Source organism: Mirounga angustirostris, unplaced genomic scaffold (assembly GCF_029215605.1).
Source record: "Mirounga angustirostris isolate CCGP_5_RB_7025 unplaced genomic scaffold, mMirAng1.0.hap1 SCAF_13, whole genome shotgun sequence".
Lineage (NCBI taxonomy): Eukaryota > Metazoa > Chordata > Mammalia > Carnivora > Phocidae > Mirounga > Mirounga angustirostris.
Genome location: NW_026991721.1, coordinates 3,065,573 through 3,090,989, shown reverse-complemented (window position 1 = coordinate 3,090,989; position 25,417 = coordinate 3,065,573). Strand labels below are relative to the sequence as shown.

General features: G+C 54.1%; 1 protein-coding gene across 1 annotated transcript in view; it reads right to left on the bottom strand.

Annotated features, from left to right (window-relative positions):
• The window catches only part of SHANK2 (SH3 and multiple ankyrin repeat domains 2), a 500,779-nt gene that overhangs the window by 157,076 nt on the left and 318,286 nt on the right, over positions 1 to 25,417 (bottom strand). The window contains exon 15 of the mRNA XM_064576041.1: positions 20,399 to 20,474. Within this exon, the coding sequence (XP_064432111.1) occupies positions 20,399 to 20,474 (76 nt within the window). The remainder of the gene's footprint in view (positions 1 to 20,398; positions 20,475 to 25,417) is intronic.

Sequence of the window (25,417 nt, the reverse complement as noted above, 5' to 3'; positions counted from 1 at the left end):
GGCCATCCGTCTTGTCCTCCTTTGTGCTGGGGCTGCCGACCTGCTCCTCGCCGCTCCAGCGATGGTTCGGTGGTTTCCACCTGCCCCGACCAGATCCTTTCTCAACCACAATCTGGTTCCAGGTGCCTGTCTCCAAGGCCAGGCTACATCTGTATTTGTCCTCCTCCCTCCCTATCGTTAATAGCCAGCCCAGCTTCTGCTCCCCATTTACTATCCCCTTTCCCCAAATGCCCCAACACTGACTCTCCTCGGTCAGAGGATCTCAGGATGTCTGAGTTTATCGAAGCTGAATGACACTCACTAGAACTTCCCTCCCTCCTCCGCTCCCCCTGCCCCACTATTGAGAACACCACCGGTCAGCAGCAGGTGCCAAGATGCACTGATCAGTGTGAGTGTGGGATGATCCTACGGCCCCGTCTTCACAACATGCCCGGCACCATGTGAAGCACCCAAGCCATCCTGTCTCTCACATAACAAACCTAGGAGGGAGGCACTGTCTTCTTTCCCATTTTATAGACGAGAAAGCTGGGGCTCAGAGAGGTTTGGGGACTAGCTGAAGGTCACATAGCTGGCATGGGGCAGAGCTGGGCATCCACCTGAGGTGCTTGGCAGCAGAGTCCTGCCTTTGCCTGCAAGGAGCCAGGTCCTCCCCGACCACAGGGGAGGCTGGTCCTTTACCCATGGAGGGAGGACACGGGGCTCCTCCCTGGGCCCCCAGTGCCCTCTTTTGAAATGTGCATAGTCTGGGGTAGCTCCTCCATGCCCAGCAGGACTTGGAGCCTGAGGCCTACCTCCTGTCCTTCCCCTGTGCCTGGGGAGAAGTGCGACCAGAGCCTTACTCCTGGAGCAGAGAGGGAGTTGGTTAGGATGGGACGTTGCCTCCCCTGAAATGCCTCCCTGCCTGTTCCAGCCACCTGCCCCAGGCCATTAGTCTGTCCCGTCCACCCCACAGCATCGATGAGAGCTGAAATGATGTCCTCGTTTTCCCACATGTCCCTGGAGCACCCCCCCGCCCCCCGCTCCCACTAGGACGGGAACCTCGGGAGGGCAGGGTGCTGTCTGTCCTGCTGGCCACGCACCCCTTGGGGCCTGGAATGGTGCTGGCACACCGTGGGCACAGAGATTTCTTCCGTTGGTGACCTCAGGGGGTCCCCTCTCAGAGCCTCAGCCTGGCCCCAGAGCTTCCCTCTGCTGTGGATGTGGGGTCCACCACTGCCTGCCACCCCACCGTGGCGCCTTGTGCAAGTCAGAACAGGTGCCCCTCCCTCAGGCCCTGACTTCCGTCTGCCAACACGCACGAGATCCATTTCCAAATCCATAGGGCCCAGGGTGTGTGAGTTTTGCCTCTGGGGGCTGAACAACCTCCCCCCCCCCCCCCCCCCGGGGAGCCTTGCTCTTCAGGCCTTAGCTTGAGGCCGGCAGGGGAAGGGGCTGGGAGCGCAAGCGGGGGCAGTAGGTGGGTCTCGGTCCCGGTGCTCATCTGGGTGCTCGGGTGACTATATGTGTGGGGGTGTGGTGGCCGGAGAGCGTTCCCCCAAATGCATGTCCACCCCAAACGTGGAATGTGACTTCTTTAGAAATAGGATCTTTCAGATGTACTTAAGGGAAGGGCTGAGGACAGATCATCCTGGATTTGGGGAAGAGGGGCCCTAAACCCAATGATAGGTATCCTTGTAAGAGACAGAGGAGGAGAGACAGAAAGGAGGAAAAAATGTGGTATGAAGTCGGAGGCAGACGCTGAAGGGACGGGGCCACAGCCCAGGGACACGGGGCCCCGGAAGCTGGAAGACACAGGAAGGCTCCTACCCCAGGGCCTCCAGAGGGAGTGTGGCCCAGCAGCACTTTGATTTAGGACTTCTGGCCTCCGGAACTGGGAGAGGACAAGTTTGTGCTGTCTAAGCTGCCCCGTGTGTGGTCATCTGCAGGGCAGCCCGGACACTCATCAGAGAGTAAGTGGAGGGAATACGGTTCCGTCCCTGCACAGGCTGCCCAGAGAGGATCCACAGGTGCTGGAGGCCGACGCCAGGCAGCAACCTCCTGTGCAGGTGCTGGGGCCCTGTCCACAGAGATGGCCGTGAGAGCTCCCCTGTACTAGGTTTGCTTTAGCAGCAACTGGACATGAGCCCAGAGGCTTCCAGAACACAGGGCTTCTGCTGCACGGCGGGAGTCGGCAGCCTCTCTGGCTAAAATGGTGTTGCAAGGTGGCCCCCGGGGCGAGGTGGGGGGAGGGCACCTGCTTCTTGCCCTTCCAGGTTTCTGGAGGCGGCCTGCAGTCCTTGGCTCGTGGCCCCTCCCCCATCACTCCGACCCCTGGTCCTTCATCACGTCTCCCTTCCCTCGGCTTCCCACCCTCCTTCATCCTAACGAGGACCCTTGTGATCACATTGGGCCCACCCCATATGCCAGGATCATGTTCCAATCTTAAGGTCAGCGGATTCCCTGCAAGGTCCCCCGTGCAACCCTAAAGCCCCTTGAGCATGCGTCATGTTCACATCCCGGGATTAGGATGTGGGCATCTCCGGGGGGGTCACTATTCAGTGACCACGCCACCCCAGCCCCTCTGCCCCACCCCATCCCCCGTGAGACAGTGAGACAGACCAGGCTCGTAATGCAGGCTGGGGGTGTTTTCACCAAACCTCGCTGATGATGGGGTGACTCATCACATCCCAGGCACTGCCCCGGTGGTGACGCTGAGGGTGGAGGAGCCCGTTGGCATGGGTACCACGGAACAAGCAGACAGGTAGTGTGGCGCAAACCTTCGAGCATTCCCCGGGACGTGGAGGAACAAAGCCTGGTCGGTAATGAGCCCGCACACAACGACCACCGACGGGCAGGGGGCTCTGCGCGCACCTGCCCTGACCGGCAAGGGAATGGGCGGGGGTGTCGGCTGCTCAGGGGCATTTTGGTTTTTCTCCCCTGGAGCCAGCACCAGATCCACCTAAGCCCTGTGTGCGCCTTCATGCTAGGGGCCTCTCCTCTTGGCCAGCCTTGACCCTGGAAAGCGCCAAGCAAACGCCTTTGGCTTTGGTGCCTCGAGGAGGAGTCAGGAAACACTGTGTAAGGCCCAGCCCAAACCCAACATGCGATGTGACAAATGCAGCTGGGGCTGGCAGGAGCCTCGTCTTGCAAGGGTGGAGTCCATCAGATTCTCGGGGCAAAAACTAATTAGATAAAGATGAACCTCGGACCCCTGGGGAGTTCTCCACAAGGGCTGAGAGGAGCTCGTCCTGCATGTCCATCCCACGACCACGCCGGGGCTGGACCTGCCTGCGGAGGGGTCTGGGGCATGTGGGGCTACAATGTATCAGTCCCTCCGGGGAGACACAGCCCTTTACCTGGGAGCAGTGAGGGGGTTTCCCCGATCATTCTATTCCCACTGCACAGTCCTCTTTGGTTTAAGAAGTGGTCCCTAACACAGTGACCTGGGGTGGGGGCAGGACGAGGCGGATGCGTGCCCCTCAGAGAAAACCCATCCTTTCTTGGTCTGCGCCTCCCGGCTCTTGGTTTTCGTACAGAAACCCCCTCTCGATGTCTTGCCCATGCAGGGCTCTGTTTGCTGCACGGTGTGAGTGCTGATGGCCAAACGTCACCCGGATTTATAAAAACAGGTTCGGGGCATGTTGAGGCTGAAAGGTACAGGGAGAACACCTGGGATGTGGCAGGCATCGTCCCACTTGAGGGGCGGTTGCTTTTCCGTGTGGCAGAAACAGGAAACAGGAGCTCAACGACCTTGGGACAGCATGAGCCAAACCTCTCCAAGGGCGAATGGGTGAGAGGCTGCAGGACCCCATCTGATGGAAGGGCGCTGTCGGGAGCACTGCGAGGTGTCGGGGGATGGCAGTGCGGCACCCAGCTGCCTCCTGGGAGGAGACCAGCCGGGGAAGAGGAAGGACGAGGTCATCCCCGTACACGGACGGGGGCTGGACACCACACGGCAAGTGCGGAAGCAGGGCCGCGTGTGGGGTGCCCGCTGTGACCTCACGTTCGCAGGAAAGGTCGCCAGGGCATTGCAAGAAGGCTGGCGGGCACAGCCAGCCCCAAGAGTGACCGCTTTGGAGCAGTGGGACGGGGAGGGGGGAGATATGTACTTCACACGCTTCTCCGTTCTCTGAAGGTCTCCAGACGGTTTTCTAGAAAGCCACTGACAGTGGGAGGGAGGCGGCAGGAGGAAGGAAGCCTGGAGCTCTTGTTCCCGCAGGTGGGGCGGTGGCCGGGGAGAGGCGGAGGGTGGAGGAAGAAGAAAGCATGAAAGGAGAGCTCTCCTGTCTCAGGAAGACATGACAGGAGGACATGCACTCGCCTGAGGGCGGGGTCAGTCCAGGGGCTTCGTGTCCTCACCCAGCTAAGGGTCTGGGGTCGGGGACTGCAGCACAGGTAGGGACATGGAATTCCAGGGGGAAACAGTGGAGGGGGCGAGGCCGGGCCTCAGAGGAGGGGGGAATGGGGCAACCTCAGGCGTGGTCCTGCCCCTCCACCCCAGCACCCCTGCCTCCCGCCTTAGCTCCCCAGGTCTCTGGTGAACCTTCCCAGTGCGGTCCACTTGATGTAGCATCCTGTCCTTCCCCCCGCCCTCCTGCCCCTACATTTCTGCATCTGCCACCAAACATGTCACCCTCCAACCCTGTATGTTTTTGCGTGTGCGCGGGGACTTTCCTGCTCATTCCCACCTGCACCTGCGCCCGCGTGCTGCAGGAGGGCCCCAGGGTGGGTCCAAACAGCAGAAATGATTGTCTCACAGTCCTGGAGGCCAGAAGTCCGGTATCTGTTGTCCCTGGACCTAAACCAAGGTGATGGCAGGGTGCTCCCTTCCAGGGACCCTAGGGGAGGCGCCTTCTGGCCTCTTCTAGCTTCTGGGGCCCCGGGCGTCCCTCCCGACTTCTCTGCCTCCATGATCACGTGGCCACTCCTGTTCACATAATCTCCCTCTGCCTCTCTCGTAAGGACAGCTGGGCTGGCGTGCAGGGCCCACCTGGATTAGCCAAGATAATCTCCCTATCTCAAGAACCATAACTTAATCATGTCTGCAAAGACTTCCCCATGTTATTTTTTGCCATATAAGCTGATGCTCACGGGTTCCAGGGCATCGTTGGGGGCCATTATTCAGCTGACTAGACACGCCAATCACTTAGAACAGAATCTTCCAACACTTGACGCATAGTTTCTCAATGAATGCTTGAGAAGAGAGGTGCAAAATCCTGTCCATGATCCTCCCTCTTGGTACCCATGTCCCCCTCTCCCGGGGTCTTTACCCATCGCTCCTGAAACATGGGAACGCAGCTCCCAGAACCCGATGCCACGCGTGGTCAAAGACCCACGCCCTGGGTTTCTGAGACGGTCTGACTCATTATGTCACATGGTCCCCTACCAGGGAGGTGCAGGCCGTGCGGAGAAGGTGGGGGCAGGAGACAGTTATGCCCCAACCCCCAGTGCCCCTGCTTGGTCATTCCAGGAGGAGGCCAGGTGCCTCTCCGCCTCGGTGTCCCCCTCAAGAACAAGCAGCTCTAAATGCACGCATGGGAAGAGGGTGGAAAGAGGTAAGGCATGTGTGATTTCATGACTGGTTACACTGTGTGTAGAACGTTGAAGCTAAGGACCCCAAGCCTTCCTCAGTATGTAGCTCACACTCCTGTCCTTGATCCTAGCCATGCCCTGAGGGGGTGCTGCCAGGGGACCCCCGCCTTCCCATGCAAGAGACCCAGACACTTGGCAAAAAAAGTGATTTAGGCACGGAAAGAAGCCACACTTCCAAAACACGGGGCGAGGAAAGCTCCCGACCTCCTGCGGGATCCCGGCTGTGCAAGCCCTCTGCCAACCTTTGGAACTCACTTCCCCTGCCTCCTGGCCCCGTGCCCGAACAGCGCTCTGCCCACCCCATCTCCTCCCCTTCACGCGTTCCCGAGCCCCTGCTCATCCCTCCTCCACAGGCCAACTGCAGGCCAGGAACCTGGGAACATGACGGCACCATCTGCCATGCCAGGCTTTCGGCCACCATGTCAGCCTCCACCTTGACCTTGACTCTCGGAGTCGGGCTGGAATCAGCACGTGCCCCGAGGAGCCGAGACCCCAAGTGCTGGCTTGCGGCCACCCAGGGGTGCCTCCAGGGTCCTGGAGCTGCTGGGACCACCTCCTGAGGCCGGAGGGGCACAGCAGTTTCCTCTAAGCTGCTCCTCCCTGAAGCCCCCGACGGGCCACGTTTGTGCCCATCCCTGGGGGCTGAGACAGGCGCCTGGCACTGCCTTCTGTCCCTGCCCTCCCTGCCCTGTGTCGCTGCACCAGGCTGCCCGTGGCCTGCTCCTGCAGACCAGACAAACCTTTAGGAAAAGGTGGGTTATTTTCTTTTTCAGAAAAACCGAGGTGCAACTGACACAACATAAAACTAACCATTTTCAACTGAACACTTCAGTTCATGTTTAGAGCATTCATAGCACCGTGCCACCACCACCTCTCGCTCCACAACATTCTTACCACCCCAGGAGACCCCACACCTGTCAAACAAGCACGCCCAGTGGGGTCATTCTTGAAGATGCAAAGGAAGAACGGGCCCTCACTGAACATAGTATATCAAATGTGGTCATAATATGCCTCTACATTAGGAAAGTCCCTTGAATCCCAGTGAGACGGAGACTGAGCGCCCCTGGCCTGGGTTCAAACCTCGACCCTCCCCTCTGCACAGCTTCCTCCTCTGTAAAGTGGAGGGCACGAACGCGTCCCTGCTTGTAGGGCTGGGATGAGGAACGGGTGTGGAGAAGAGTGTGCAGAATGAGTCACAGAGCAAAAAGGAATTGCCCGGCCTCAGTTTCCCCATCTGGGAATGGAGACAAAGTCACCTACCTCCCAGGAAGTGTGAGGTCCAGAAGCAAGAGCCCCTGGAAAGTGCGCTGCATGTAGTAGGTGCTCAATGTGTTGGCCCTGTGTTGGGGTAGGGGCTTAGGCAGAGGCTGCCCAGGTGCCCCAGGGACCAGTCAGGGGAGGGAGGACTTGAGAGGCAGCCCCGCATCCACCCCCGTGATGTGGAACACGAGGCTGAGAGCCGGGAGGAAGGACGGAGCTGCCCCTGCAGGCCTACTCTGTGCAGAGCCCCCATGAGTGCTTTGTGTGCAGTGATCACAGTATCCCCAGTGGGGTGTGGATGAGGAGCCTGAGGTCCAGGCGGGGAGGTTGCCCGCCCACTTCTCCCAGCCAGGAGGGCCAGCAGCACCAGAGCCCGGGCCTGAAACACTCCGGGGCCACACGGCTGGCTCTCCACTGCGCTCTCGAGGCCACGCCTGAGACTGGCTCACGGTGTGACACAGGGGAGGCTGGACAAGCCCCCCAGATGGGCTCCTGACTTCCTGCCTGGGGCTCCCCAGCCAGCCTGGCTCTTGCCATGGGATTCGGCTGGGGTGGGGGCTGGGCTGTGTGCAGGGCTCCTCCCAAGACCCTGTGCTCCCGTGAACTGCTGTCTTCCCGAGCACTCCTGTGCTGGTGCCCTGGTAAGCCTGGCGGGGGCTGGGGGGTCCCCGTGGAGGATGGTGTAGGACAGGGGCTGGGGCAGGGGTGAAGGCAGACACAGAGTACACCAACGGGCGGACCCCGCATGGGCAAGGGCACAGGGTGTGGTCACAGCAACAGGCAGGACAGAGGGGCCTGGAACCAGAAGGTGGGGGTGAGGGGAGGCTCGTGCACCACACATAAAGGCCTGAACTGTTCTGTGTCCAGGGCAGGTGGCGAGCACGAGGAATTCGTATCTCAGAAATGCCACTCGGGTGGGTGGACTGGGAGGGGATGAAGACGCTGACAGCGGGGAGATGAGTCAGAGGGCTGAGCCCAGTCCAGGGGAGAAATACGGGGAGCACCCGAATACAGCCCTGGCTGCAACAATGGGGGAGGGTGTAACTCAGAGGAAGGGCAAGGGGAACTGATGGCACGTGGGGCTGACTGGCTGCTTGGAGAGGCGGTGGCTGGCATCTCACAGCTGATTGTATCTGCCTTGGAAATGCCTATGATCCACATGAAGAGGCCAGAGTGCCTTACTCCTCCCTTCTTCCCTCCCTCCCTTCCTTCCTTCCTTCCAGCCAGCCAGCCAGCCAGCCAGCCAGCCATCCATCCATCCATCCATCTATCCACCCACTCATCTACCTACCCACTCACTCAGGCAACCATCCATCCACCCATATACCCATCCATCCATCCATCTATCCATCCATCCATCTATCCATCCATCCATCTATCCATCCATCCATCTATCCATCCATCCATCTATCCATCCATCCATCATCCATCCGTCCATCCGTCTATCCATCTGTCATCCATCCATCTATCCATTCCCCCACCCACGACTCCCCTAACCCTGTATTCTCTGAGGCTTAAGCACTTGCCAGTCCCCATGCTAGGTGCCAGGGAAGAGGAGACAAGTCAGAGTTGGCTCTGTTCTACCCCGGAGGAGACAGACATAGGAAGTAGGGGGTGGAGGGAGCAAAGACACAGCCACCTCCTGGCCCCGCCCCCCTTGGACCAGGTAGCACTGAGTTGGGGGATCTGCTTGCTTCTCCCTCTGGCTTCTCCCAAGTCAGGCACCAAAGGCCCTCCTGCTTCCTGGAGGAGGCGGGCTCAGAAGACCAGGTCTTTGGCCAGAGGTGGGGAATCAGCATGAGCATCTCCGGAAAGCTTACTGACAGCCAGGCACAGCCTTGGGAACACTTCCAGAACTGGCCTCCCCATATTCTCTTAGGATAGCACCCCCTTGGCACAGCACCTTGTCGGCAGCCTGTGCCCGAACTCTGAGTTTCAGGGTCCATGGTTTTGTCAAAAGTATGTTCATTCACAGGTGACCGTAGGCTGGTGCTTCCGGCGGTTTTAAGCAGAATGTATAGAATTCTGTAACCAGAGTAGACCTTGGGGGTGATAAGGCCATTTTGCAGGTGGGGAGACTAAGGCTTGTGCAGGCAGCTAGTGTCGAACTGGGACCGGGATCCTGGCATCTGAACTCATAGGCTCAGGCCTCATCAGGCTCAAAGCTGGTCCCCAGGACTTCAGATTAATACACCTAATTATGTGTTTGAGGACTGGCCCAAGCAGACGCTGAGCCAGGGCCGCGGGGCTGGAGAAGGCGGGAGGGAGAAGACATGGATCTTGGCTCCGGGGGCTGGGGCTGGCTCGGGTCGTCCCTTCCTGGCTCTGCATTCAGCGGCTCATGCTGGCAGCCTGAACTCGAAGGTGGTGGGAGTATTCACACTGTGGACACTGGCAAACGCTCGAAACCAGGGTGGAGAGAAGCAGCGGGTAAAGAGAGGCCACACAGTGTGCGGCATGTGGGGGCAGAGGTTGCTTTGGGCAGCTAGCATCACGGAAAACTTCATGGAGCCCCGTAAACCCTGTCCTTTGGCTGCCGGGCGGCTTGGGCACGTGGGGAGACAGCAGACCCACGTGCGGCTCTGGCGGGGAACGAGGCCGTCCTGGGGGCCGTGCAGGGGCTCGGCTGGTCCCAACCTGGCGGTCTGCCTGCAAGGCCAGCCCCTTCCTGCTCTTCCACTGCTGCTTCACCACCACCCCCACCATCCGCCTGCGCTCCCCCCACCCCACACACCCACTCGCCACCTGGGAATGTACTAAATGCGGTCCGAGGGTGCTCTGAGCCAGAAGCCTCCCTGTGGCAGGGGCCACTGGATCCAGGAAAAAGGTACCAGGGCCTCCTGCCTAGTCCCACCAAAAGGGGTGAAATGAGAATGCGTGCCCTCTGAGAACCTCGGCTTCTGCTTAGAGCCAGGTGACCCCGGGGTGTCTCCACTGGCTAGGCTCAGCAGCTCCGGGAAAGGGCCCCTTCCTCCACTCAGAAGATCCAGGGCTCCCCATGCAGGGGATTTTGAGCTAGGTCCCCAGGAGACTCCTCCCATTTGTGAAACTCCCTGTGCTTTGACTGGGTCAAAGCCTATCTCCAGCCGGAAGAATGTGCCCTGACCCCAGTCTGGGAACACCAGCAAGGTCCAAAGCCCCCCAGTCAATCGCTTTACACCACAAAAGTGCTTGGGGACAATGGTTGTGGTGAAGCCAGACTACACTTAGTGTCTAATCACCAAGTCCTGGAGAAGGAAGAGCCCTCCCTTGGCCCAGCCAAGCCAGCAGCCGCTGTGTCCCAAGGGGCTCAGAACCAGAGTATAACCACGACATATACAAAGTGCCAGGAGTCTGCAAAATCATCTATTAAATCTGAATCTCAAAGCTCCATGATGGAGGCTGAATCACAGATCTTGACTTTCAGACACCAGGAGCAGAGTGAATGATCTTGTCTGTACCACCCCTATCCCTCCACCACCAATCAGCATCCTCCACTTTCTCCACCCAGCCTGGCCCCGGTATTCCTAGGAACCTGTTCCTCTCATCACTGCTTCATCACATGGGCATCTGTGCATACTCACCACAAAACAAAAACACCCCAACCCTTGAAGTTTCCATTTGGATCCTACTACTTGTCCCATGATTTGGACAAGAGCCTGCATCTGTCTGTTTTTGAGTTCCTGGGGTAAGGGGGGCAAGGAACATGACTCCAGGCTTCTCTTGTTTTGGTGTTTGACCTGAAGGAACATGCAGTCAACGTGGACTCTGCTTTGAGAGCAGCTCTGTGCAGAGAACTGCCCATTCACAGCTGCCTGCTTGTTCCCAAAGATATGCAGAAACCACTTCTCTCAGCTTTAGAAGCTTACCCATCATTGAAAGGAAAGGCTCTTGGAACATAACAATGTGACTGTCAAAATAATAACTTACACAGACAGGTTGAAAGTTGAGTGAATCTCCCAGAACACAGAGCAAAAAGGTAAAGGGACAGAAAATATGAGAAAGAATAAGGGGCCGGCAGAATGAACTCAAATGGGCTGATACGAAATCTAGAAAGATGGAACTGAGACAGGAAGTGAGGGCGTTTACGAGAGAATAAGAAAAACATATTCTTAAAGCTGAAGCTGCTTCAGTTTGAAGGAGCCCCCAGGATAGTGAACACAATGAATAAAGAAGAGACTTACACCCAGACCCATCATCATGACATTTCAGAATATTCAAGAAAAGTAGATACAATGAAGTTCTTAGAAGGTTTTGGAGAGGAAAACAAATGATCACCTACACTGCAGTGAGGATTAGACAGCACCATGACCTCTCACCAACAATGAGCAGAAGCAAGATGACAATGAAGCGGTGCCTTAATAGTTTAGAAGGAAAACTATTTTGAATCTGGAATTCTACAACACTGAGCACATTTGAAAACCAGAGATCTTTCAGACATGGAAGTTGACATTCCAGGAATCTTCTACTGAGGTTGTTAAACTTGAGTATGTGTCCCAGGAGAACAAGGCTAAAGAAATACCTCATTTACCCAGTAGCTCAATGAAGGTAAATCTCAGAATGATAATTGTGCACTGGGAACTGGGGATGGGGTCCAAATGGGAGGAGAGAGCTCCAACAAGAATGAGATGGGTTCTACTGATATGGAAGAAACAGGAAGATATTTTAGTGGCATACTGAAGAAAGAATTTCTCTTCCACAAGAATAAAAAAGAAAGGCAATTGGAAACTCCAGGAAAAAACAAGCATTTCATGTGAAAATCATGATCCTAATATTAAGCTAAACTGTGGCATTACTTTGAACAACTGATGGAGTTGAATAAAGAATCCAGTGGGTTCTGGTATTAGAAAGCCCCTTCTCATGGGTCTATAAAGAGGAACTACAGTCCTAGCCTTATACTTGGAAATGATGTAAACATTTATAGTATCATGATAATATAATGCTTTCCACTGCTTTTTAACTTCTGAATCCAACTTATAGACAGAACCTAGAAGACTTTTATAGCAAAGAATTAATGATGCTTTATGTTGTTAAATTAAGAAACAAAGGGGGGGGACTGGGTGGCTCAGTTGGTTGGGCGGCTGCCTTCAGCTCGGGTCGTGATCCTGGAGTCCCGGGATCAAGTCCCGCGTCGGACTCCCTGCTCGGCGGGGAGTCTGCTTCTCCCTCTGATCCTCCCCCTCTCATGCTGTCTCCCATTCTCTCTCAGAGAAACAAAGGGACAGTCGCAGAGTTAGGGAGGTAATCATCAGGAGAACAAAGCAAAACAAGTCCCAAAAAATATCACTTCACACCTGAATGAGTATGAATGGTTACTGTGAAAATACACAAGGAACGATCTAACTAGTCTAACAATAGATAATCTAGCTAGAGGTAATTCTAACTAGATAACTAGTTAGAAAGGCTATTGTCAAGAAGGCAAGAGATAACTAGTGTTGGTAAGGACATGAAGAAATTGGAACCCTCATGCACTGTTGGTGGGAATGTAAACAGGTACAGCCACTATGGAAAACCGTATGGAGGATCACCAAGAAGTTAAAAAATAGAACTACCATAGGATCCAATAATGCTACTTCTGGGTATTTAACCAAAGATAAATGAAAACACTAACTCAAAAAGATTTCCGCACCCCATGTTCAATGCCGCATTATTCACAACAGCCAAGATATGTAAACAATCTAGGTGTCCATTGATAGATGAATGGAATAAAGAAGAAGTGGTATACATACACAATGGAATATTATTCAGCCATAAAAAGAAATGAAATCCCATCATTTACAACAACATGAATAAACTTCGAAGGCATCATGTTAGGTGAGATAAGTCAGACAGAGAACGACAAATACCGTATGATTTCACTTATATGTAGAAGAAAGCAAAACAAATGACCAAGCGAAACAAAACTCACTGATATAGAGAACGTACATATAGAGATGGGTGGTTGCCAGGAGCAGGGGATGAGGGAGTGGATGAAATGGGTAAAGGTGGTCAAAAGGTATAAACTCTCAGCCATAAGAGAAATAAATCCCAGGGATGTGATGGACAGCATGGTGACTACAGTTAATAATCCTGTGTTGTATTTTTGAAAGTTGCTGGGATACTACACCTGCAAAGTTCTCATCACAAGAGACAAGAATTGTAACGATGTGAGGTGACAGATGTTAACTAGACTTGTCGTGGTGATCATTTTGCAATTTGTACAAATATCAAATCATTATGCTCTACAACTGTAAGTAATATAATGTCATATGTTAATTATATCTCAATTAAAAAAAAGAGAAAAAGAGAAATAGGGGGGGTAATTACAGACGTAGGAAGGTAAACCTCAGAAGAATGAAGCAAAACAAGTAAAAAGTGGTTCCTCTGCCAAGCAGAGTTGCGTGGAGGATGCTGGGCAGGGGTGGGAGACATGGTTTCCTTCCATTCCTAGCCATGTCTGTGCGGTTGGTTAAATTAATAACTTATTTTACTACATAATGAATGCGGTATTTGTATAAAAATTTGTGGAAGGAGGAAAAGTATTACCCTGAGAATGGATGAAGGGCGGGTGCCCTGGGGCAGTCAGGGGATGTGGACAAATTCCTGAGGGCCGACCTTGGGAAACAGCGGGAGGATGGGGAGAATGGCAGGAGTCCCCAGACCCTCATGATGGATTGAACGCAGGAGGGGAGAGGACCCTGGTCTCCCACTTGGGCACCGGGAGTGCTGTTCATCATGAAGGTAACAGCAGAGGACAACATTTTTTAGGGGAAACCACTGGGACGTGCTCTCTGGGGCCGTGACTCATCCAGCGCCATGTGTGTGCATATGGTCCCGCTGGGAGAGCCTGCTGGAGGGGCCGGTACACACAGTTGTGCTGACTTCTTATGTTGCCTGTGCCCAGAGATTCACCCCGCTCTTTCTTGGTCTCAAAAAATTTACAAGTTGATATATACTTGTAAAAAAAAAAAAATTAAAATATGGATATGTAGGGAAGAAACAGCAAAATCGCCTCATTCCCTACCCCAAAGGAGCTGCCCCCGAGGGCGTCATCATTAATCACTAGGCCCAGCCATAACTTAACAGAGAGAAAAAAAAACAGCGTGTGTTGCCTTATGAATCCAGCCAATGAACATACTCAGGGATTGATGCCTTTTTTTCGAGTCTAAGGAATCATAAAAAAACAGAAATATAAAATAATGATGGAGGAAGAGTGGGGGCAATCAGTGTTTCTTGCCATTCAGTTCTTACTACCTACACACTGAGGCAGTCTTCTGGAACACAAAGTTAGGGTTTCAAAGGAAAGCCAGCTACCCACACATGCTGTCCACAATTCAGCATCCCTCTGGATTTATATAGCGCATGCCTCTAAGCTTCGAGCACTACACGTACATTTCCCCATTCATCCTGTCATGGACACCACCCGGGATGTGGCCTGAGCTGCAAGTAGGATCTCTACTTTGCAAACAGTGTTGGGGGGGGGGGTCAGGGACTGAGGCACGGAGAGGGACAGCGAGTTGCCCAAGGTCACGCAGGGTGTTAGTCAGAAAGTCAGATTAAAAAACCTAGGACACTATGTTTACAGGGGCTTTTTACAAGGCTTCAGATAATGTGCATGCACTCTTCCCTATTCAGAGTCTGTCTCTGGAAAGATCCTCAGGAAACCGGCAGCGGGGTTCTGTCTGGGGAGGAGTGGGGGCCGGGAGGAAGGATGAGAGTGGGACCTACTCTGATGCCATACCTGCACATTTTGCATTTTTTGTTCATGCAAATATATTTCTAATCACCAATTTAAAAACATATACATTGCACCATGACATCAAAGCCACAAAAGCAAGCAGCTATGGCACGCGGACGTTCGACTGGAGAACAGGCACGATTTGCTACACTTCTAATTCAATTGGTCTCACTAAGGAAGAGGAATGACAGCCTATCCTGTTCTTAGATGGCTTCCCTGCGTGGTACTTCTGAACGCCATCCTTCTGGGCGGGTCCAAAGCTGCAGGTGCAGGGCTTCAGTTGTTTGCCAACAATAGGGAAAGGGTCCAGTGCCCACCCACATCTGGTGCTCCTCCCTGGAAAACCCCAAAGAAGGCGGAGAGCCCTCCTCACTCCCCACTTGAGCGCCATGTGTAGCGCCTTGGCGGGTCCTGTCCCTTCTAACTACACCTTACGCCTGGAAGCCATCCACCTGCCTTTCCCTACCCCTCCATCGGCCCAAACAATCACCACCGCCTGGCCAGGAAGATGGCCATGGTCTCATAACTAGTCTCCATTCTTCCTTCTGTTCATTTTCCTCCAGCAAGGTTACCCAGATCATGTCATTCTTCCACATAAAACCCTCTAGAACCCCACCACACGAGTGGGAGGAAATCCACTTGCCTTCCACAGAACACACGGTCCTTCTGTGGCATCATCCTTTCTACTCCCTTCCAGGCCACTGCTGCTTCTGCATGGCAGCTTCTCTTTTCCCCTCAGGGCCTTTGCACATGCTGGGCTTTCTGAAGATGGCTGATTCTCCTCAACTGTCAGGTTTCAAATCAAAAGTCACTTCGTCACAGAGACTTCCCTTGGCTTCCTATATAAAGCTGGCCTGCCCCACCCTGCCCAAGAGACTGTATGGTTGTTCTACTGATTTGCTCCATAGCATTAACCACTAAGTGGGATTCTCCAGTTTATTTATTTATAAACTTTGCTATTTTCACTATTTAGGTTTTAATCTACATGAGGTCAGAGACTGTGCTTGTCTTGTTTACCTCCACATCCGTAGCTCCCTGAATATTCGGGTTTTGATGAATATTGGTTAAATAGATGGATAGACAGATAAGAGGAGTGGATGGGTGGATGGTAGATGGATGGGTGGATGGGTAGATGGATGGATGGTTGGATGAGTTGGTAGACAGCTGAATGGCTGGTTGATGGACGAGTGGACAGGTAATTGGATAGTTGGATGGATGGGTGTATAGATGGATGGGGCGTATTCAGCCTAGAGTGAGAGCCTGAGGTCTCCCCTTCCTCTCCCAGGTAGACTTCTCCTGCATGCCCCATGCTAATGAGGGTAGAGATCTGACTTAAAACTCGTGGGAACTTGAGACTCCCATACCCTGTGTTAAGAAGTGTTTTAAAAACAACATTGAAGGGGCACCTGGGTGGCTCAGTTGGTTAAGCGTCTGCCTTTGGCTCAGGTCATGATCCCAGGGTCCTGGGATTGAGCCCTGCATTGGGCTCCCTGCTCCGTGGGAAGCCTGTTTCTCCCTCTCCCACTCCCCCTGCTTGTGTTTCCTCTCTCGCTGTGTCTCTCTCTGTCAAATAAATAAATAAAATCTTAAAAAAAAAAAAACATTGAAATATCTGTAAGGTCCTGTGTAGAAATGGCCCCAGGGTCTCTGCTTTCTGATCTTGACCATGTGCCCACATTTCTAGACCCTTCTGTGGTGTGCATGCTGGGTGGGTGGAGGGCTAGAGTCACTGGACACATTCAACAATCAACAGGTGTGTTTTTGTCAGACTGGTCTTGAGCTCTGCGTCCCCGAGCAAAGCTTTTGACACAAGAGGGGATGGGAAGGGGAGAACCGCCTCCTGACTGATTCAGAAACTGTCTACATTGAGTCTCGCTACCTACTGCATGTTCTTTAATTACATTTGCATCTGCAATGGGGCGGCCTCAGCTGTGAGCTGCCTGGCCAGACCGTCGCCCTGCCGCCTACAGCGGGTAATTGGCCCGCCTGCTGGCGCGCCATCCCAGATCTCTGTGGCTCACTAGGCCGGGTCTGACAGGAATTCCGAAATGGGCTAATGATCCGCTGGCTGGTCCATACAGTAGCATGTGCGGCCCTCAGCCAGGGCCCAGCCTCACCCCGACACCCACTCAAGAGCCACACAGGCCAGCCGCTGGGTTGTGATGGCCGGTGAGCGCCACAAGCTCACTCGCCCCTGCCCAGTGCGCGGTCTGGAAGAGGTCAGTTCTGGGAGGCAGGGGCTGCCCCAGGCCGACCCCTGCACCTTGTGTGGAAAAGCCCAGACCCCATAACCCAGGTAATATCCTCATTCCGTCCGCCCGACACACTCCACCAAGTGACGGTTCAGTCTCTGCCAATTTCCCCCAATCCCAGGCCAGTTCCATGGTCAGCCTCGGGCAGTAACATCTTCACCGCGGGACGGGGGAGCTGCGGGCACGGGCCCCGTATTCCAGGTGACTGGGTGGCTGAGGCCAGGTCCTTAATGTCACCTTCCTCCTTCCACTACAGTGTTCTCCTGTGAAGTGGGTAATGACACTGACTTCCAAGGTCACTGGAGGGTGGGCAGGCAGCAGCCGCGATCAAGGCGAGGTGCCGCTGGTACGTGGCAAGGGGCTCATAAAAGTCGCTATGATCACTCACATCTCTTTCTGGGCAACGTGAGCCCACAGCGCATCTGACTCCCCCACCCTGGGAAGGTGGGGGTTGACTCCTGAACCGCGGTCAAGCCCAGAGCCTTTATCATTTGTTTAGAAGCCACCTGTTGACCCGGGTGTGGCTGGATGTCCCTCTTCTCAATGGTTCCAGGCCCTGGCACCAAGCCAGTGGTCAGTAACCTATGAAATCAAAGTCTTCATCTGGGCACCAAAACACAGGGAGGGCAGAGCCGGCAGGGATCTCCCAGGTCACCTGGTCCAACTTTCTAAGACATTCTGGAAAGAGAATGCGCAAACTGCTTGACTCCCTGCAATGACGGGGAGCTCATCACCTCCTGAGACAGCTCTGTTCTATCTCTGAACAGTGATGATGTCTCCGCATGCCTTCTGTGGGCCAAGCTGCAGCGTGTGTCCCCGGTTCGTTCAGGTCCTGCTGTCAGCCACATGAAATGCAACCTAGCCAGCCTGGCCCCGTGGTCTTCTCTTTCCCTGGCTCAGTCAACTCAGGTCCTTCAACAGCTCCTCTGTGGGGAAGCCGCCTGGTTCAAACGCTGAGAGTTTGCGCACACCCCTCTTCATGCACACGTATGCACCCAGGGCAGCCCGCTGGTGGCTCTCTGCCAGCAACTGGCCTTGGGGGGAGAGAGTTTTGCAAAACCACAGCCTGCGGACGAGCCGTGGCTCTCACGGGCTCTTCCCCAGAAGCCCCCCTCCCAGGCTGGATGGCCCTCCACGTAACCATGGCGACAGCTCTGGGCATTCTCGGAGCCTCAGGCACCCTCCTTCTTAGAATGGAAGCAAAGCATGACAGGCACACTGGCTGTGACCACGTGTGCAGGGTCCACTTTGACAGGCAGCCTCTTGCTGCTGCAGAAACAATTCATCTGACCCAAAGAGAGACTCATCAGGAGAAGCCAGGGTCAGGCGTGGCTCCCTGGAAGCCACCAGACCCTGAGCAGTCTCTCTCTGGGCTGCGTTGGTGGCCAGGCCAGGATCGTGACTTGAGCATTCAAGGTCAAAAAGTGGGCAATGTTAGCAAGATCTGGAAAGTCGGCCAGGCCCCTTAGGAGGGGACGACCCAGGTCCTCTGCTGGGTGTGGGATTCCTGTCCTAACACCTCTTGTTTATGACAGACAGGTAGTTGGGACAGGTCAGCACTAACACCAGGTCCTATCAGCAATTCCACTGCTAGATATACACCCCAAAGAACTGGAAACAGGTGTGCAAACCAATACTTGGGTGAGAACGTCCACAGCAGCACCATTTGCAAGAGCCAAAAGATGGAAGCAACCCAGGTGTCATCCACAGAGGAACGGCAAGCAAAATATGGCTTACATAGATGATGGAATATTCTTCTGCCTTAACAAGGCAGGACATTCTGACACCTGCTACAACACGGAGGGACCTGGAGGACACTATGCTGAGATATGCCAGTCACAAAAAGCACCAATACTGTATAATTCACTTCTATGAGGTCCCTGGAGTCACCAGATTCAGAGAAAGAGTGGACGGTGGGTGCTGGGGCCACGGGAGAGATGGGGGTCAGTGTCTTAGGGGGACAGAGAGTGGCCAGTGGGGGCCATGGAGGGATGGGGGTGAGTGTTTCATAGGACAGAGATTCAGTCTGGGAAGATGGAAAGTTCTGGAGATGGATGTGGGGATGGCCACAGAGCAACATGAACGTACCTAATGCCACTGAGCTGTGCACCTAAAAATGGTGGAGATAGTAAATTTTACTACAATAAAAGGTTTAGAAAAGATGTACTGATCCTGCTAAAAAATGGATGAACCTTACAGACATTATTCTAGGTAAAGAAGCTACACATGAAGGATCACGTGTTGTAGGACTCCGTTTCCATGAAACATGCAGAGAGCCGGTTGGTGCGAGCTGGGGCTGGGGGCAGGGAGAATCGGGATTGACTGCTTAATCGCTAGGAGCTCCCTTTCGGAGGAAGGAAACGTTCTAGAACTAGACAGGGTGCTGGCCGCACAATATTGTGAACGTACCAAAGCCACCACCGCGCACTTGGAAATGGTAGCTAGGTGATGCAAATTTTAACTCAGGAGAAGCACAGAGACGAAGGAAAGCAGGTTGGACCCCCACAGGCAGCTGAGTGTGCTGAGCACAGTCTGCACTGCTTATCACAGACCTGCCCGGGGGCCGGGGGTGGTGGGGCAGAGCCCAGGGCAGGGTGTCCAGACCCCTTCCCAGCCTGGCCCTAATGGAGGACGTGGTTTGGTGGGTTTCTCAGGAAGAGCCCCAGGGCCGGCCGGCCAGCAGGGCGAGGAGCAGGACCTTCCTGTCCCGGCGGGTCCCATGGCCTGCATCTCCTCCCTTTCTCTGCGTCACATGCTAACTCCCATTGAGGCCACCGTCCACTAAGGTTCTTTCTCCACACCCTTCCGGCCCCTGATGTAGGGAGACTTGCGTTTGTGACAGAAACGAGGGGTAGAGAAACTCGGCGCATGGGGACAGGAAGAGCCGGAGAAGCAGAAGTAGCTGCAGGGACACTGGCCAGAAATGCAGCTCGTTTCCGAGCTGTTGGTCCCCTCGGCCGGCAGGACCCCAGCCTGCTTCGGCCTGCCGCGGGGTTACAAGGAGGAGGTGCCAGAGACCCGAGGACATCTCGTGCCCGTGTAGTGTCTGCGGGGAAGCTGGAACCCGTGCCCCATGTCGCATCACCAAAGCTCCATGGCTCTCCCCACACACCCAACAACCCCCCTTTTGAACAGGAGCCAGAAAGCAAACCTGCCGTGCTCAAAGGCTCTGCCTGCCCGGTGCCACGCCTTTCGAGGGGGATGAGCCTTTCTCGTACAAAGACTTTAACTCGAAGGCAGAAGGAAGAGGGAAGATGCAGATGAGACGGAACCCCAGAGCTACGGCATCCTGAAGATTCCCGTGGCCAGCTGCCGTCATCTCTGGCTTCCATGCTGCTCCCCCCTCCCCCACAATGCCCGGTCTTCCTCCTCCTGGACACCCCACAGGTGCGCTCCAGCCCGACCCCAAACCTCGGGCAGCAGAGACCGCATCTTGGGCCAGTTCCCTGGAAGAGGGTGGCTTCCATAATGCAGCCCACGTGCAGGAGGTCACAGCGGACACACCGAGGGAAGAAGCCAAGGGGATCCGAGGGCTGCATGCAAGTGGGTCCAGCGCTTCCGCAGCACACAGAGCATCTTTGACCAGAGGGGGCCTGGCAGAGAAAGAGCCGAATCTTACCTGGTAGCGTCGAAACTGTCATATGAGCCGACCGTGTAGTGCCTGAACAGCTTCTTGCTGCGGTCTGCACGAGTTTCTGTACAGAGAGGGAAGAGAAACACTGTTTAGAAAAGTCACAGACTCCGAATGCAGAAACCAAGCAAGGCCGGCCAGGCCTCTCATTTATCTGACCTACGAAGCGCCAGACCCGCTCTCCTGGGGAAAGATCTGGGAGGAAGAGAAGGTCTCATTCTGGGAGCTGACTTTGCAAAATCTGAGGAACGCATATGAGCCCCACGGCCGACTTCTGAAGAGTCAGGAGCTCCATTCCAAAACGGAGGCAGAATCCTGGGTCCTGGGCTCGAGGAGGGAGCAGGAGGAGACTCTCTGCAAAGAAGATGGCCCTGTGGTTTAAGTCAGAATAGCAGCGCGCCTTTGGCCCAGGGAGCCCTCCAGAACGGTATTCTCAAGTGCTGCTGGGCCTTCCAGCAAATCTGAAGATGACCGCCTTTTGGGAGAAGAATGCTGATTGTTACTTTTCTGGTGATAGTTGCTCTTTCCTAAAAAACAAACAAACACACAAAACCCCAAATGTGATTCACGTTCCTAATTAAGTCCTCCGCCTGCTTCTCTTACTCAGCAGGTTTGGATGTAAATTTCACGGGACAGGATATGAGCGATGCAATTAGATTTAGCAGATTGCTCAGGGCCGGAGGGAGAAAACCACCACCACACGAATACAAGAAATTCGGCTGCGATTTACTGTTCAGATATTGCCCCCTGCAAATAAAATCTCCCGGACAATCTCCTTCCTAAACTCTGGAAAAAACACAGAGGAATTATGTGATTGGCTTCCAGAAAATGGCTCAAAATCTCATGTAACTTCTGTAACCCTCTCTGTGGTCAATCCACATTCCCAGGTGAACGTGCTTGTATTCAAACCCCCAAAGCACATTTCCAGTTCAAAAGTGAGTGCACGTGAGCAGAGCATACTGAGGAAGGTCAGCATAGTCCTCCTCGGCTCCTTTTACGCCTGGAGGCAGCTAGTTCAGCAAAAATGCATGCTCACCTTCTCTACAGTATGGAGTTGCCTTTGGGGGATGGGAGGAGTGGGTGTCCAGCCCAGGACTACATTTCCCAGCTTCCCTTGCACCCTGGAAGGGCCACATGAGCACTTCCCACCAATGGAATGTGAGCAATGGAATGGAACATTCCATTGCGAGGATGATGGAGGGGGCTCTTCCAAGCTTGGCATCTATGGAAGCCAGTGTGCTACCCTACCCTCTCTTGCGGCTTTGCCCAGCTCAGAGCTAGGACCCCTGGGGTCTACAGGATGCTGGAACCCTCTAGGGTTCCCACAAGATGCCCAGGTCTCCATATCTTGAACTGTTGAAGTGAGCAACAATTAGACTTCTATTCATCAGGCCACACTCGAAGGACTCACTGGTACAGCAGTTAACACTGGATTAACTGATGTGCAGGCGGGTCCTCTGGTACTTGACTCCCACCTGCCTCCCCACGCCTTTCCCATCCCTAACCCGACGCCCCAACAACACAAAATGTACAATTCCATGAACAGCAACATCGTCATCACCACTGTCATCGCAAACACTAATTGAGCACTTACTGTATACCAGGCCCTGTTCCAAGTGCCGTTCCTGTATTCCCTTCCTGGACCCTCATGACCCCCACTGAGGGGGTGTGCACTGCTTTGCAGGCTCAACCACATCCAGCCACCTTTCCAATCCTGCTCAGGACTTTGGGGCTTCCCCCCATGGGAGCTGGCCCCTCTCTCTCTGTGCTCCATGTGTCTCTGCTGCATCATCACTAACATTTATGGAGTCCTTCCCCTGTACTATGGTCTGGTCATCTGGGCTCAGCCACTCACTGGTCACGCCAGCCCAGCAAGGGAGGTGGGACTGTGTCCACTTTATGGCTGGAGATGGTAAGGCTGTCAAGACAAAGTTACACATTCACTTTTTTTTTTTTTTAAAGTTTTTTTTTTTTAAATTTATTTGACAGAGAGATAGACAGAGCTAGAGAGCACAAGCGGAGGGAATGGCAGCAGGAGAGGGAGAAGCAGGCTCTGCACCGAGCAGGGAGCCCGATGTGGGGCTCGATCCCAGGTCCCTGGGATCATGACCTGAGCCGAAGGCAGACGCCCAACCATCTGAGCCACCCAGGCACCCCCAAAGTTACACATTCACTAAATGGCAGGGTCAGGATGAGTACCCAAGCTGGAAGATGGGCTCCAGGCCCAGGCTCAGACCACTAGACCACAATAACTGATCCCTGGAGGAGGTCCAAGTCCCCGTGTTCTCTACTGTGCCCAAGGGTGGGGGCTGGCCTCTATCACACCGCACCCGCCATGCCTAACCCCTAGTAGATGCACAGTGCAAGTGCTTGTCCACCTAATCTAAGTGACCTACTGTATAATTAGCGAAGAAAACACACCATACACCATTGGAGTAGCCTGAGTACATGGGGCCATCGCTGGGCTGGGCACTGGTCCAGCCAAGCTGCATGTACCTCTTCTGTGTTTGGCATCTGGACGAAATGTGCCCAGATGTTTTGCATCCTCCTGCCCTCCTTCCCGGCTTCTATAGCATGCATATGTGCAATTCGAGTCATTTATCAAGCCCACAGGGGAGACAGGTCCTGTGCCCCACATGCAGGCACTAGGAGACTCATAGGGGGTGGGGCCTTAGCTCTGAAATCTGGAGCTCAGAATCCTGCGGATGGGGTGAAGACAGAGCCTGAGGATGTGGACCTTCTGTGGTCTGGGCTAAGGGCGTCAGCAGTCAGATGATTGTATGGAGGAAGGACATGGGCCAGGCAACGCATCTGGCCAGCTCAGCCCTGTGACATCTGTGTGGGGGCCCCATATGCTCCAGGCCCTAAAGGGATATGTAGGATTTGAGCCTCATTGTGTTACGCAGAGTAGCTCACAAAGCTACTGGGGACTGGCTGTAAGCTGCTATTATTACTCTTAATTACCTCGCTTGCTTAAGCCTTATGTAGGCAGCTCTCTGCTGGTTGTCTAGGGAAGTGTTGGGCACTGAGAGATGATTGGTGCTGGCCTCTGGCTGAAGTCAGAGGTTGTGGATTCCAGCAGCAGAGAGAGCATGCAGCGAATGTGTGTGTGTGTGTGTGTGTGTGTGTGTTTCAGAAAGGGATCCATTTCTAGGCTAGGTCAGTTAGCCAGTGGTTCCCAAACTTTGGGATTTCATGGACCAATAAAATTTAAACAAAAGAGGGAAGAATGTAGACTGACATAAGATTTACCAAGTTTTTATTCTGGCTCAGTAAGAACATTGAAAACAATAGATTTCCTTCTGCCACCTCAATTATCTTATTAGAGAAAAGAGACCCTTAGAAAAACCTGCTTTATGAAAACCTCCCACTGCACAGGTCTTTCCTGTCCTCTGGCTCCTGGACAGTCACACTTCTGCTCTCAGATATGGCCCCAAAGATCAGAGAAAAGGTACTGAGGGACACATCATTGCCACCATTACCACCATCATGGTCATCACCATTATCACCACCACCACCACCTTCATCACCACCATCACCACCATCATGGTCATCACCATCATCACCATCACCTTCATCATCATCACCACCACCATCATCATCACCACCACCTTCATCACCACCATTAACACCATCATGGTCAACACCATCATCATCACCATCATCACCAACATCATCATCACCACAATCACCATCACCATCATCATGGTCATCACCATCATCACCACCACCTTCATCACCACCATCAATACCATCATGGTCATCACCATCATCATCACCATCACCATCATCATCACCACCATCACCACCATCACCACCATCATGGTCATCACCATCATCACCATCACCTTCATCATCATCACCACCACCTTCATCACCACCATTAACACTATCATGGTCAACACCATCATCATCACCATCATCACCAACATCATCATCACCATGATCACCATCACCATCATCACCAGCATCACCACCATCATCATCACCCCATCCTAATCCTTATCATTATTACAGCAGCTCTACTAAGTTCTCTCTTCACTCCATTAAAATGAAGTTTTCCACCCTATTTGGCCTTCCCACAGAACCCAGTGGTAACTGGATGCCTTGCTCCTGATTTACAGAAGTAGCAGAGTTCAGTGATGAGGGATGTGGCTCTGAGGCTAGACACCAAATCCTGTGGACCTGCCCTTGCCTGGCCTCAGTTTCTGACGTGGAAAGAGAGAAGGATGCTTCCCCACTGTCACAGTGGGCCACTCATGTCACCATCAGGCTTGGCCTCTGCTGGCAAGCTGGGACCTGCTGTCATTGTGCAGGGAGGCGGGGGCTGACCCCTTCCCAGGAGTCACTGATGCAAACGTGAGTCACCAAGGAAACACCATGGGCTGGGCAAAGGGGAGGAGAAGCCAGAGGTTCGAGGCCAGCCCAGCATCCAGGGGGGCTGTGCCCCTTCCCCATGCCTGTGCTGGGAACAGCCCGCCCGTGTGCCTCTGGGTCTGCCCTGCACCTGCCCAGCACTGGGGGCAGGAGAAGAGGCACCACATGCCACGCTGGGGGCTGAGGAGTCCGTGCTGCTGTCCCAAACCTCCCAGAATGCCTCAGTCCTGCAGGGCTGTGGCCAAGTGAGATCTGTCTCAAAACCCCAGCTACAGAGCATTGCTAAGGGCAGGCACTGGGGGGCTCCTGTGCCCATCTCAAGATGGAATAAAGGAACGGGTGTCCCCCGCAGGACAGAACTGGGGCTCCGAGCGGACCCAAGGAAGGAAGGGGCACAGACCCCGCCCGTCATTTGGATGTGGACACGGACACACATATTTGAAGACTGCAGGTTGGCCGACCCGGTCACTTACACAACCACCACAGCTCACTCCAGGCTCGCGGGTGTGGTCAGAAGTCCACGAGTCCTCCAGAGGGTCCCAACAAGAACCCTCAGGGCCCCCACATCTGCTTCTACCCTCCATCCTGCACCATCACCCTCCGCCTTCCATTTGCATTGACATGACCGGC